At 35.7% G+C, this 12644-nt stretch overlaps 1 protein-coding gene across 1 annotated transcript in view; it reads right to left on the bottom strand.

Annotated features, from left to right (window-relative positions):
* The window catches only part of LYPLAL1 (lysophospholipase like 1), a 34373-nt gene that overhangs the window by 19833 nt on the left and 1896 nt on the right, over nucleotides 1-12644 (bottom strand). Inside the window, exon 2 of the mRNA XM_061160052.1 lies at nucleotides 9438-9537. Within this exon, the coding sequence (XP_061016035.1) occupies nucleotides 9438-9537 (100 nt within the window). The remainder of the gene's footprint in view (nucleotides 1-9437; nucleotides 9538-12644) is intronic.

Below are 12644 nucleotides of genomic sequence, written 5' to 3'. Positions count from 1 at the left end.
TGCATGATGTGACCCAAGGGTTGAAATTCATTTTCTCCCTATCTGCCAATTGTGCCTGCACTGCTACAAAAACAAAACACCTTTTCTCATAAAGGTGAAGTTCACCTTTACGAGAATTTACCTCTGCCATATTGTAGTTCTGAAGAATCTAGTCTCTCTCGCCATAGGTTCTATAAGAGAACTAAACCGTGATGCCTAATACATTTACTACATATAATGAATGGACTTCTCTCCAAAGCATCTAGAAAAGTACTAATTCTATCCTTGGCAAAAATCAAGAAAATGACGAGTCATTTTCTCTGTTTTGTCACTCACTGGAAGAACTCTGGTTGAGAAAGGCTCTATTTTGTTCCACTGATTTATTGATCTACTCCTGTGCTGGGACCACACTGAGACATCATGATGGTTTTAGAGTAAGTTCTGAGGGTGAGTCAGGTGGTCCCCCCTTCCTACCATCACCACTACGTGTCTCTCAGACTTGTCCTGCCTATTCTTAGGTATCTCATCTTCTTTCTCTCGCTAAGAAATAGTAATCCAATATTTAGTAAATTTTAAAATAATTTCAAATAATCCCTCTTAAAAGTCCTTTGTGGGCTTTTAACTAATATTGCATTATTGCCTGGGAGTTAACATTTTATGACCTGAATCTGGGAGGAATGAAGATTTTTGCAGGCTGCACTCTTTCCAAGATCTGCCACATTCTGGGCCTTACCTAAGGCTTCTCCTGCATCAACCCCCAGGGTCACAGTGGGTGATAAAATCCCCCGTCAGCTCTGTATGGGGACTCCTCCTGCAGAGCCTAATTCTCCCTCATTCCTGTAGGCCTTCTGACTTCAGAAGCTGCTTGGCTCAAGACAGGGAGATAAATTGGAATCAGAAGGGGAGAAAGCATTCCATCCACCCCTCCTCCCAGAACCCCCTCTCAGGATTAACTTTCTTAACAGGACTCAGAAAATGAAAGCAGGTGCTTTCCATATAGCATTAATGCCACCGTTAGACAAAATTAAATCCCAAACCAATGAAATTGCCACTAAAACCCCAATGATCTTCTGAATGAAAACAATATACAACACTCGGGCTAAAGCCTGAACTGGACTGGTACCCTTGTGACTTATTTCTACTTCCCTTTTCATTTTATTCTATTTCTCTTAAGTGTTTACTTGTCTGTCTAAGCACTTAAATAAGGATGATATCATAGGCTAAAATATGAATCATTCTGGGAACTCAGCCATTAATAGAAAAAAATGACACTTAACTTTTTGTCTTTGACAGTGCCTTACTTAATTAGAGATAGATGCTCCATAGAATGTAAGTTTTACCAATTTAGCAGCTTTTTGTTCTCTCAGTTCTCTAACAAAACTAATTCTGTCCAAAGGGAGATAATAAGGAAAATGTGATGAGACAAAGAATAATTTAGATCTTTTTGTTAAGAAAACAATCAAGAATGCATAATTCTCCTAAGATGGTAGAATAGTCTTTTTCAGTAAAGCATGAAAGTAAGATTGTTTTTTAAAGCAGCTAAACAAACTGGCACATATGGTATACTCATTCGCCTTCTTCCTCAAATAAATCACTTCATTAGCTGGCATAAGACAGTTCAGACATTATTATCATAAATAAGTATATTTGGCAAAGAACGTATGTGTGGCTTCTCAACCAATCGATCAATCAAACCATTACACACTGGTAAAATATTAAGCTGGAATAGATGTTCAAGGCCTAAGAAAAGAAAAGAAGTTGCCATTCAGCTTGTCACCAAGTTTTGTTCCCTGAGAGTCATAAAATCGAAAGGTCACTCACAACCTCTCAGACGCGGTCTCTAGGCCCCAGGCTCCCTCTCTGCCCTCATCTCACTGCTCTCCCCACGACTCCCTAAGTTCCAGTCACACTTGCCTCGGCTCTCCTCAGAACCGCCTCACTACTGACCCAAGGACTTAGCACCTGACATTTCCTCTCCCTGGAATGCCCCTTTCCACAGTGATTACCCCCCAGTGCCAAGAACAGGTATTTGTTGAACGATGCATGTCAATAAGCATTTGTGATTTGGGAGTAATTTTTGTCAGTGAGAAATAATAAAGATACCTAAAATTATTGAGCTTTGCTCTGCATATCTTTTAATTCTTGTAAAAATCCATTCTGTGATTTCTAGAAAAGGGTCAAATTTTTCTTTTGTTGATTTTTTAAAAGGATGTATTTCTAAGGAATAACATACTTAGAACATGTGTCTAACTCTTATGATCCCATGGACTGTAGCCTGCCGGTCTCCTCTGTCCATGGCATTCTCCAGGCAAGAATACCGGAATGGGTTGCCATTTCCTTCTCCAGGGGATCTTCCCAACCCAGGAATCAAACCCAGGTCTCCTGCATTGCAGGCAGATTCTTTACCAACTGAGCTATGAGGGAAGCCCAATAACATACTAATAGATACTTAATAACATACTAATAGATACTTAATGCTTAAAATACTTACAAAGAAGTAAACTACTTCTTCAAAATAGCATTCTTTTAGGACAGTTCCTTGCCAGTGAAGTGTACTTGCAGTACAGATCCACTGTTATCAGGAGACAGATCTCCTAATATCATGCGTCCGGTATGAATCCCAAGTGATGGAGTGAAGATGAGCCACTACTGCTAAACCTAAATCAAAAGTGCCTAACCTTGTTTCAGAATATAAGTTTACTGAAAAATATAAACATGCATTTCACGCGGAAAAATAGTAGAGGCACGACTGACTGAATCTTGCTACTTCTAGAATTTTTCAAAACACTAAGAAACTGTATCATATAAATTATTAATAGCTTATTAAAAATTATTATTTTTAAAATGGAAATTCTACTAGTAAACTCAAACCAACAAGAACCTCTAATTACAAATACAGCTAAAGTATGTCACAGAAATAAAAATCTTTATTGAGCACTTCAATTAAATATAGTCTAAATTAATGTAATAAAACAATGAAGCAACACTTTCCATTTAAATCAACACAGCAGCTAAATGCTGACTTTTACTGAGTATGCCCTAACTCAGCTGATTAAAAACATCTATTAAATAGGGTTGAGAAAAGGAATACCTTATAGCCAGAGTGGCAATTCACAGTTTAATCGAAACACACTGATCTGCTGTAAGAGGCCATAACAGGGTGTGAGCAGAATAGACCACTGTTCTCTTAAGTTCTTTAATGCGTGTCTGACTGTTAGAAGCGAAAGCTATAACCTTGTTTGACAGAGTTTTCAACGTATGCTGATAAAACACATATAACAAGCAGCATGTATACATTAAGGAGGGGAAGATAAAGGAAGCTATATGGTCATAAGGCTTCTACATTTTGTGAAAAGCGGTAAAAAACTAACTCTAGGTAGGTAAAAGGTGTGATATATATCGTATAGTCTTTAGAACAATCAGGAAAAAAAACCATAAATGATAATATAAAGTATTAATTTTCTTAAATCCAAAAAAAGATGGAAAAGGGAAAAAGAGAAATAAAAAGCAATAAATTTAAATACACACATAGCAATAGTTACAATAAATGCAAATGGTCCAAATAAATCACTTAAAAGACAGAAACTGCTAGATTGATTAAGGAAAAAACAAAGCCTAAATTATGTTATATATAAGAAATAAATCTTAAAAATAATGGCATAGATGTTAAAAGTAAAAAGATTTAAAAAATCTTTACTATACAAACAGTAAACATAGAAAAGCTGATAAATCCTATATGATTATTAAACAAAGTACAGTTCAAAGCATTACCAGAGATTGAAAAATGAGCATTTTATAAGATAAAAGTAGCTCTTAATGAGGAAGAGAGTAAACCTGCCTGGGAATGTACCTCATATAGCTTAAAAACCATGAGAGAAAAACTGGCAGAACCAAAGGGAGAAACAGAACAATCTAAAATCACAGCTGGAGATAACAACACCCATTCTGTGGTAACTAATAAAGTGACTTGGAATCACTAAGAAAACATAAAAATTTAAAATAAAAATATAAAATTTAGTATAATCACCTTGAACTACTGACCTCTATCGAACCCTGTACACAATGAGTCACCGAGAGAGACCACATGCCCATCGTGATCCAAGTGCCAGTGAGCATCAAAAGAATGAAACTGTACAGAATACCAGCAGCAACAGAAACAAAACCAGGGATCTAGCAGGAGAACACCTAGAAAGACCCCAAATACTGGGATGTTAACAACATGTTTCTAAATAATTTATGGGTTAGAGAAGCTTGCAGAACTCTTGTTTTCCATATCTGTCCAGAAAAGTATCTTTCATCCCACATGCTCTTATTACAATGTGACTCAGATGCTCCCATCAAGAGGCAGAGTCAATGTCTCTCTCTTTGACTCTGAGCGGTCCTCTGACTAGAGATAGCACTATGCAACTTCTTCTAAGACTAGGTCGTAAAAGGCAACACGGATTCCTTCTGGTTCTCCTTAGTGTATCTGCTCTTGGACATCAGCTTCCATGCTGCCAGGATGTCCAAGACATCAGACAGTAAAAACTCATGTAGTTGTTATGGTAACAAGACCAAAAGACCAAAGGAAGATCCCAGATATTATCGAGTACTAAGTGCCAGATACGAGCGAATCTTCAGATGATTCTAGTCATGCCCAGACTTCAAGTCTTCCCAGCAGAGGCCCCAGTTTTCACAGAACAGAATCAAGGCATTAGCACTGTGCCTTTTCTGAATTTCTAAACCATGGATGGATGACCACACTACAACTGTTGTTGGGGTGCTTTAAGATCCCCTGGAGGAGGGCATGGCAACTGACTCCAGTATTCTTTCAGAGAAGGAAATGGCACCCCACTCTAGTATTCTTGCCTAGAGAGTTCCATGGACAGAGGAACCTGTCGGGCTACAGACCATGGGGATGCAGTCAGACACCACTGAGCAACTAACACTTTTACTTTCGTGAGCACATAGAAAAGATTTCAATATATTAAAAATACAAAAGAGAAAATTAGTGGGAATTACCTAAGGCAGTGATAAGAGAGAAATTTAGAGCTTTAATATAAATAGAAGGAAGGAAATAACAAATGTAAAAGCAAATATAAATAACAGAAAAAGAGCACAAAATAACCAAGCCAAAACTATCTCTATGAAAAGATTAACAAAATTAATAACCCTTTGACAAGATAAAGCAAGAAAAAAAGATATAAATTATTAATATTGTAATGAAATAAAAAATAGCACAAATCCTAACAGCATTAAAAAAGAATATGAACTTTATATCAATAAATTTGGTAAATTAGATAAAAGATACAAATTCTATGAGAAACACAAATGATCAAAACTGATACAGAAAGAAACAGAAAATCTGAATATTCTCATTATATGAAAGAAACTGAATTTATTATCAAAACCTTCACAGAAGAAAACTTCAGGTCCAAACAATTTCACTAGTGAATTTTACTGAACACTGAAGGAAAAAATAATACAAACTCAGAAAACAGGAAGGTAACATTTTCTAACACATTTTAAGAGATCTTGGGAATTCCCTGGCTGTCTAGTGGTAAGGACTCAGTGCTTTCCCTATTGAGGGCCTGGGTTCAATCTCTGGTTGGGAAACCAAGATCCTGCAAGTTACATTGCATGGCCAAAAAGTAGTAAAATAAAATAAAAAGAGACAGTATAATCTAGATAACAAAACTTTATAAGAGAAAACTACAGATCAATATCCCTCATGAATGCAGATTAAAATTTCTCAACAAAATCCTAGCAAATCAAATTCAGCTACACATAAAACAAATAATACATTATAACCAAGTGGGGTTTAAGCCAAGAATGAAAGGGTGGTTTAACATTTGAATGCCCACCAATGTAACAAAATGAAAGATAAAAACCATGATTATCTCAAAAAATACAGAAAAATGATTTAACCAATTCAGAAAAAAAACTCAGCTACTTAGGCAAAGAAATAAATTTCCCTAATAAAAGGTGCACAGAAAAAAACCTGTTACAATATCATACTTAATGGTGAAATACTGAATTCTTCCCCTCTAAGATTTTACAAGAAGGCATTTGTTGATTCTATTAAACACTTTATCAGACGTTTAAATAAGCACAATAACGCAAGACGATATAGTAAAAAGAAGATTGGGAAGGAAAAAGGAACACTGCCTTTATTTACAGGAAATATGATCATTTACACAAAAAACATAAAGAATCTACTAGATAATTATTAGAAATAAGTAAATTTAGGAAGATAGCAAGATATAAGAGTAAGATCCAAAAATGTGTTTCTTATATCGGGTACAGGGAACTATATTTGATATCATGTGATAAACCATAATGGAAAAAATCATAGAAAAAGAATGTGTACATAACTGAGTCACCATGTTGTAGCAGAGACTGTTCCAGCACTGCAAATCAACTACGCTTTAATAAAAGAAAATTTAGAAGTGTTTCTATGGACTTGTAACAATCAAATTAGAAGTCTAAACTTTTTAAAAATTCTCTTTACAATACAATGAAATAACATGAAATATTTGTGACTAAATTTAGCAAAAGACCTCTCTACTGAAAATTCTATATCACTGCTGAAAGAAATGAACAAAGATCTAAAATGGGGACATACCATGTTAATTTCCTGTAAATAAACCTGCTATGGATTACATGCAATTCTAATCAAAATCCAAACAGGTGTTCTGTCAAATTGGTAAGTAGATTCTAAAATTTACATACAAATGCAAAGAACCTAGAATGAAAAATGCTGAAAATGAACTTATATCACTTGATTTCAACATTTGCTTTAAAGCTGTATTAATCAACCGTTTTTGTATTGGCATAAAACTAGATAAACAGACCAATGAAATAGAACACTCTAGATAAGAAGTCATTAAAATATGTTCACAAAAAGACTTACACAAAAGAGCTTATAGCAATGATAATCATTGTTTTTAAAAACTGGAAATAACCCAAATGTCTATCAACAGTAGAATGCATAAATAAATGTGTGGTATATTCACACATAACATCTACTCAAAAATTTTTAAATGAACTACTATAGGGACATAAACACTATGTTGAGTGAAAGAAGACAGACACAGAAGGTTAAATTATCCCATTTAGTTGAAATTCAACAACTGGCAAAACTATGCTTCGGTGATAGAAATCAGAACAATGGTAATCTATGCGTGGTAGGAACGAATTGGAAGGAGGCATAAGAAAACTTTCTCGGGTGATGGAAACGTTCTCGTAATTGAAGCAATTAAGCAAGAACATATATTCATGAAAACGGACTGACCTGTATGCTTAAGGCATTTGTGTTTCACTGTAAATTTTACTTGTAAGGAAACATACTAGGACTTCTGGTCATAAGATGTCGTTATGGGAGTGAAAATGCAAACCAGACAGGGACAAGATGTTTGAATCTGTTTTAAAAAAGATAAATGCTTTAATAAATTAATAAGTAAAAGACATATAAAAACATGGGTAAACAATATGAGTGGATGTTTCTTTTGAGGATATACAAATGCTCAACAAATATAAGAAATAATACTCAGTATCATTAGCATTAGAGAACTACAAATGAAAAGCAGAGGATACTACTACACAGCTACTAGACTGGCTCAAGTTAAAAAGGCTGACAGTGGAAATTGTTTATGTGGACGTGAAATGAATGGAACTGTCAAGCATTGCTGGTAACAGTGTAAACTGCTCTAACCTCTGTGGAAATATGTTTGGCATTCCAAACCAGAGCCAACACAGCTAAACCTGCTTCAACATTTCATTCTTACTCATTTCCATAAATATCTAGCTTGGGTGAAGTTACATAACAGGAAGCATCATTTCAAAGATGGGAGACTAGATCCATTCTAGGACAAAACTGTGGTGAACAGGTCATTTAACCCTGCATACCAATTAGGTGGCATCAATGGAAAGATTTAAAAAGCCAGATCATATTTTCAGCATACTCTGGTAGGAATAACTTAGTCAACAAAATACTACAGTAGAGAAAAACTTACAGGTTTGCAGGTGATGGAAGGAAAAACAGGAGAGAAAAGAAATACTATAAAATTTGGACAATGTCAGAAAGTGTGAAGGAAAATGTCAAAGCATGAAAATTTGCTGCAGTTTTAAAGTTTATTAAAATTCACTTTTATCAAGTACAAATTACATTAAAAAAGAGAGTTAAGAAAGGCATCCATCCACCACTGCCTCCTGATGCTATTTAAAAGATAGTAAACAAAGGAGATGACACAAGACTTTCTACGGGCAGCACAAGAGAAGTGTTACAACAGATGTGAAGCAGCAGCTACTTGGTGCTACCAAATGAAGCCACATTATGGTACAAAAGCAAGGTCAGTAAGTCTGTGCCCAAACTCCTTGCCTAAACAGAGCAGACTGTTTGCAGTATCAGTCAGAGACCTTGAAACAGCAGAGTACACTGTAAATGTCAGATTCTTCTAATAACATACAGTCAGACAGCCTTCTAAGGTTTGGAATCCAAAGTAAAAACTACAAACTTCGTGGCACTGCAGGCTTCCTCAATTTGGGACTTGCTGGTGAAAAGTGGCCCATGAGGCTTTACAGACAGCAAGTGACCTCATGCTCACTCTAGATTAATCCTACTACTGGTCAGGTCCTAGAATGAATAACTGCAAACTCTTAGGAACTACACTTCTTATGTCATTTACTGCAACAAAACATACTTTTAAAAAACTCATGTCAGTAGTTAAGTCATTACACAGTGAAAATATCAATATTGATATAAATATCCATAGTTACACACTCCTAGAACAGTATTCTTAATTATATCAAATTCTGTAAAGTCCTTCTAATTGATGCTATTTTATGAACACCCTGCCAGTGTGCTAAATTAAAAATGCCTCATATAAAACACTGCATAATCAATCACTGAATGTACCATCTTCTTTTAGGTTTCCTATCTCAATATCACTGCCTTCCCATCCCCCCTAATTTTCAGTTTCTCCCATTATCTGCTCTATGTATCTACACCGAATTGATTGCAAGTCTTACATTTTCACAAATGTCCTGGATCAGGCTTTCTTGATGGTTAGACTATCAGATCTCACTTTTGGATGTGTACTAAAACTCATGCTGGGATGAAGCTTTTAAAATATAAAAAAAATCTTTCTGCTGTGAACACATCCCAAACTGAGTCAAACTCGGGGGGTAACAAGTAGGTGGAATTGCAGATAAAACATAGGATACCAGTTACATTTTCATTTCAGATAAACAATGAATTAAAAAATTGTTCTTAAAAAAAAAGGACCTCAATTTAAAATATTTTAAATACAGAATTAAGCTGAAAAACCATCCAGCTGCTGTGTGTATACACATATACATACATACATATACATATATATATATACATACATGTATATATGTATATACATATACACATAAATATATATATATTTTATGCCACAGAGTTATACTGAGTAATAATTTAAATGACTGTATACCTGGGAGGAGCTGTTGGATAGATAACTTTTATGTGCTGGAATGCTAAATCTTGATTTAAAACTTGCTTGATCCACGTTCTCAATCCTTGTCCAGAATCACCTGATGAATCACAAAGTCTAGATTAAGTTAAAACATTTTGCCAGCACAGTGTTTTGACAGAACAGTGTATTTAAAAGCAGTCTATAACTTTCAGGTCACATAGGCTGGAACAAGAAATAAAAAACTCTTCATAAATAAATTGTACAGAAACCGACTTATCAATGTGGACTAACTGATCAAGCATCAATAGTTAGAAATAATTCTGATTATTTTACTCCTGACTCCACCCATTGATCACTTTAAAGCCCTCTTTAAGCTTTATTTTTTAAATTTCCCCATCTGTTTACATGATACAACAGGTATAAATAAATTAAATTGATTTTTCTAAAAAAAATTCCATATCTGATTTCAAACACTGTCATTTCTTATTTTATTCTTAAAAATAGTAAATTCCTAAAGTGCTTATAAACTTTCATAATTGGAACAACCTAAAAGTTTTCTTGGTTAAAACAAATTCCTTCAAAAGATGTATTTAGCATACTTTTTTGAACTTGAAAAAATGAAAAATTAATTTTGACAATATGTTTACATAATCTAAAATAATGATCATACATCCCAAGGCTGAAAAATAACCAAGCCTCATGCAAGAATTGATATACATGTATTTCCATAAAAAAATTAAACTAGGTTCACTTTAGGTAGTCTTAAAGAGAAAAATGTCAAGTTAACAACTCTTAGTTTGTAATCAATCAATTCATTAAGATAGCAATTTTAAAAGTATCTACTGAATACCTATTAATGTGTGAGACACTATTCTTACTGCTAGAGAGGCAGGGACAGAAAGGTGATGGAGAGAAAGAATTCCTGCACTCATGGAGTATATAGTTTATTGTGAGAAACAGACATCAGTCAAATAACCATATACAGAAATGTGAAAGAAAGTGGCTGCAAATGTAACCACTGCAAAAGAAAGACCCTTGGTGCTTCAAGGATTTCTTATATTCGGAATTACCCCCAACAAGATTCAGAGATAACTTCATTAGAATATAAGCTCCACAAGGAATGGTGCATTTTGTGTTTAGCCACTGAGTTATTTGTTCATCTGATGCCGAAAACAGGACTGCCACAAACTAGGCATCTAGTAGATAGCTGTGGAATGGTTTGAACTGAGATCTACGGGACGGTGAAGAGTCAAGTACAGAAGGAAAAGCAGCTCAGACAGCACAGGCAGATGCTGAAACCCCGCACAGGAAGGAGCAGTATGCATCGAGAACTGAAAGGCAGAAAATGAGAGGAAGAGCAGTGAGAACATGGAGAAGCCGAGAAGGTCATTTATTGCAGAAAGGGGGCACACTTCTAAGGATTGTTCTGGAATCCTTATTCTGGAAGCTGTGTGAAGACGGGCCTGAAGGAGGACAGAGATGTGGAAGGATCAGTCAGGTGGTTGCTGTTCAGATGACAGTTGCTTAGACTATGGAGTAAATAGAAATAGATACTAGACATAATAAGGAGATGAAATTAACATCTCCTGCATTGGCAGGTAGATTTGACCACTGAGCCACCAGGGAAGTCGATGAAATTAACAGAAACTGGAAACAGATTAGTTACCAGCAGTCAATCATGACAGGTTTCAAGGCTGACAGCAAAAGTGTTCGGCCAGAGAGGAAAACACAGGAAGCAGCAGGTCTGCAGACACCAAGTAAGAGGTACCAAGGGCTGAGCCAACTACAGCCAGCTGGAGGACAAAATCCAGGTCCCTGAGGGCTGAGAGCTAAGAAAGGCTTTTTAAAGAATTAAAAGAAAAAAAAAAAAAAAAAGAAAGAAAGAAAGAAAAAGGAGAAAACAGAAGAGAAAAAGAAAAATATGTGAAGGAGAATTGATGCGACCCACAAAACCTAAAATGGTCACTACCTGACCCTTTACATAAGTCTGCTGACCACTGCCCCACACTATCTGCTGCCAGAATCCTCCTCAGGTGTCTTTTCCTGCTCCTATCACTCTAGGCATCCTAGCCTTACTGCCATTCCTTGAATGTTCCTGGTCTTCCTCTTGTCTGTACAGTCTAACCCAATATTCACATGATTCACTCAAGTCTAGCAGCTAAAATATTATCTATATGAAATCTGTTCTGATCACCTTATTTAAAACTGTAATCCCATCATACATCTCATTTTCCTAATCTTGGCTTCTTTCTTTCCGAGGAATGTACTATCTTTTACCATTAATACTTCCTCCAGTAGAATGAAAGGCCCTTGAGAGCAAGGCTTTCTGTCGTTTTGTTCATTGTTGTATGCCCAGAGTCAGGAACAGTGCTTTCTTTGCACAGTGACCACATAATAGGTATTTCTTCAGTGAATGAATTCATGCATGCATGACTATTAGGCAATTGGATAAACAGGTCTAGCGCTCAAAGGACATCTAAAATGAAGACGCATATTTGTTTCACATGAATGGAGATAAAAATAGAATCTGTGGGCTTGCATGGAATTTAGCCTGGGGAGAAAAATGTAGAGGGAATAAGAGAAGAGGAGGGAGGTCTGAATTCTGAGGAAGTCAACATTAATGGCCAGGGAGAGGAAAATGAACGTGCAAAATAAGCCACAGAGCGAACAGCAGCAGAAAGAACCAGGAGGGTTTCCAGAAGAAAGCTGAATGCTGCTGACAGTTCAAATAAAAGGATGACTGAAAAACGCCCATTATATTTAGCAACACAGAGGTTACTGGTGACTTCAGTAAGAGCCAACTCAGTCAATTCACTAAGACTTACTATACGGGGAGAAAGCAAGTCATATAGGGTTTGGCTCTATGTGAATCTTAGAGCTCAGTGTGAAATACAGACATTACATTAGGTGAAGCATATAACAGCGTGAATTAATCTAACCTGAGAAGTAAATAAAGCTAATTAAGCTATCGTGCTTTCATCATCTTGAAAGAAGGTATTGTATTGTAGTAACTGGAAATGCTAAAATTAAGTTGATTATATATAACACATTCATTCACACATGATGTTCTAGGTTGTTGTGCCCTATAAGAGAACCTCAAGTTTTCAAGATTTAAAAAAAAAAACAACAAAATCTGCCTCTAAACACTTCTCTACCTTGAAAAGCAAAACTAAATGCTACAAAAGAGCATGGATCCATCCATTCACAAAGGCCAATCCTTAAAAA

This window comes from Dama dama, chromosome 14 (genome assembly GCF_033118175.1).
Source record: "Dama dama isolate Ldn47 chromosome 14, ASM3311817v1, whole genome shotgun sequence".
NCBI lineage: Eukaryota > Metazoa > Chordata > Mammalia > Artiodactyla > Cervidae > Dama > Dama dama.
This window is presented reverse-complemented; position numbering and strand designations above follow the sequence as displayed.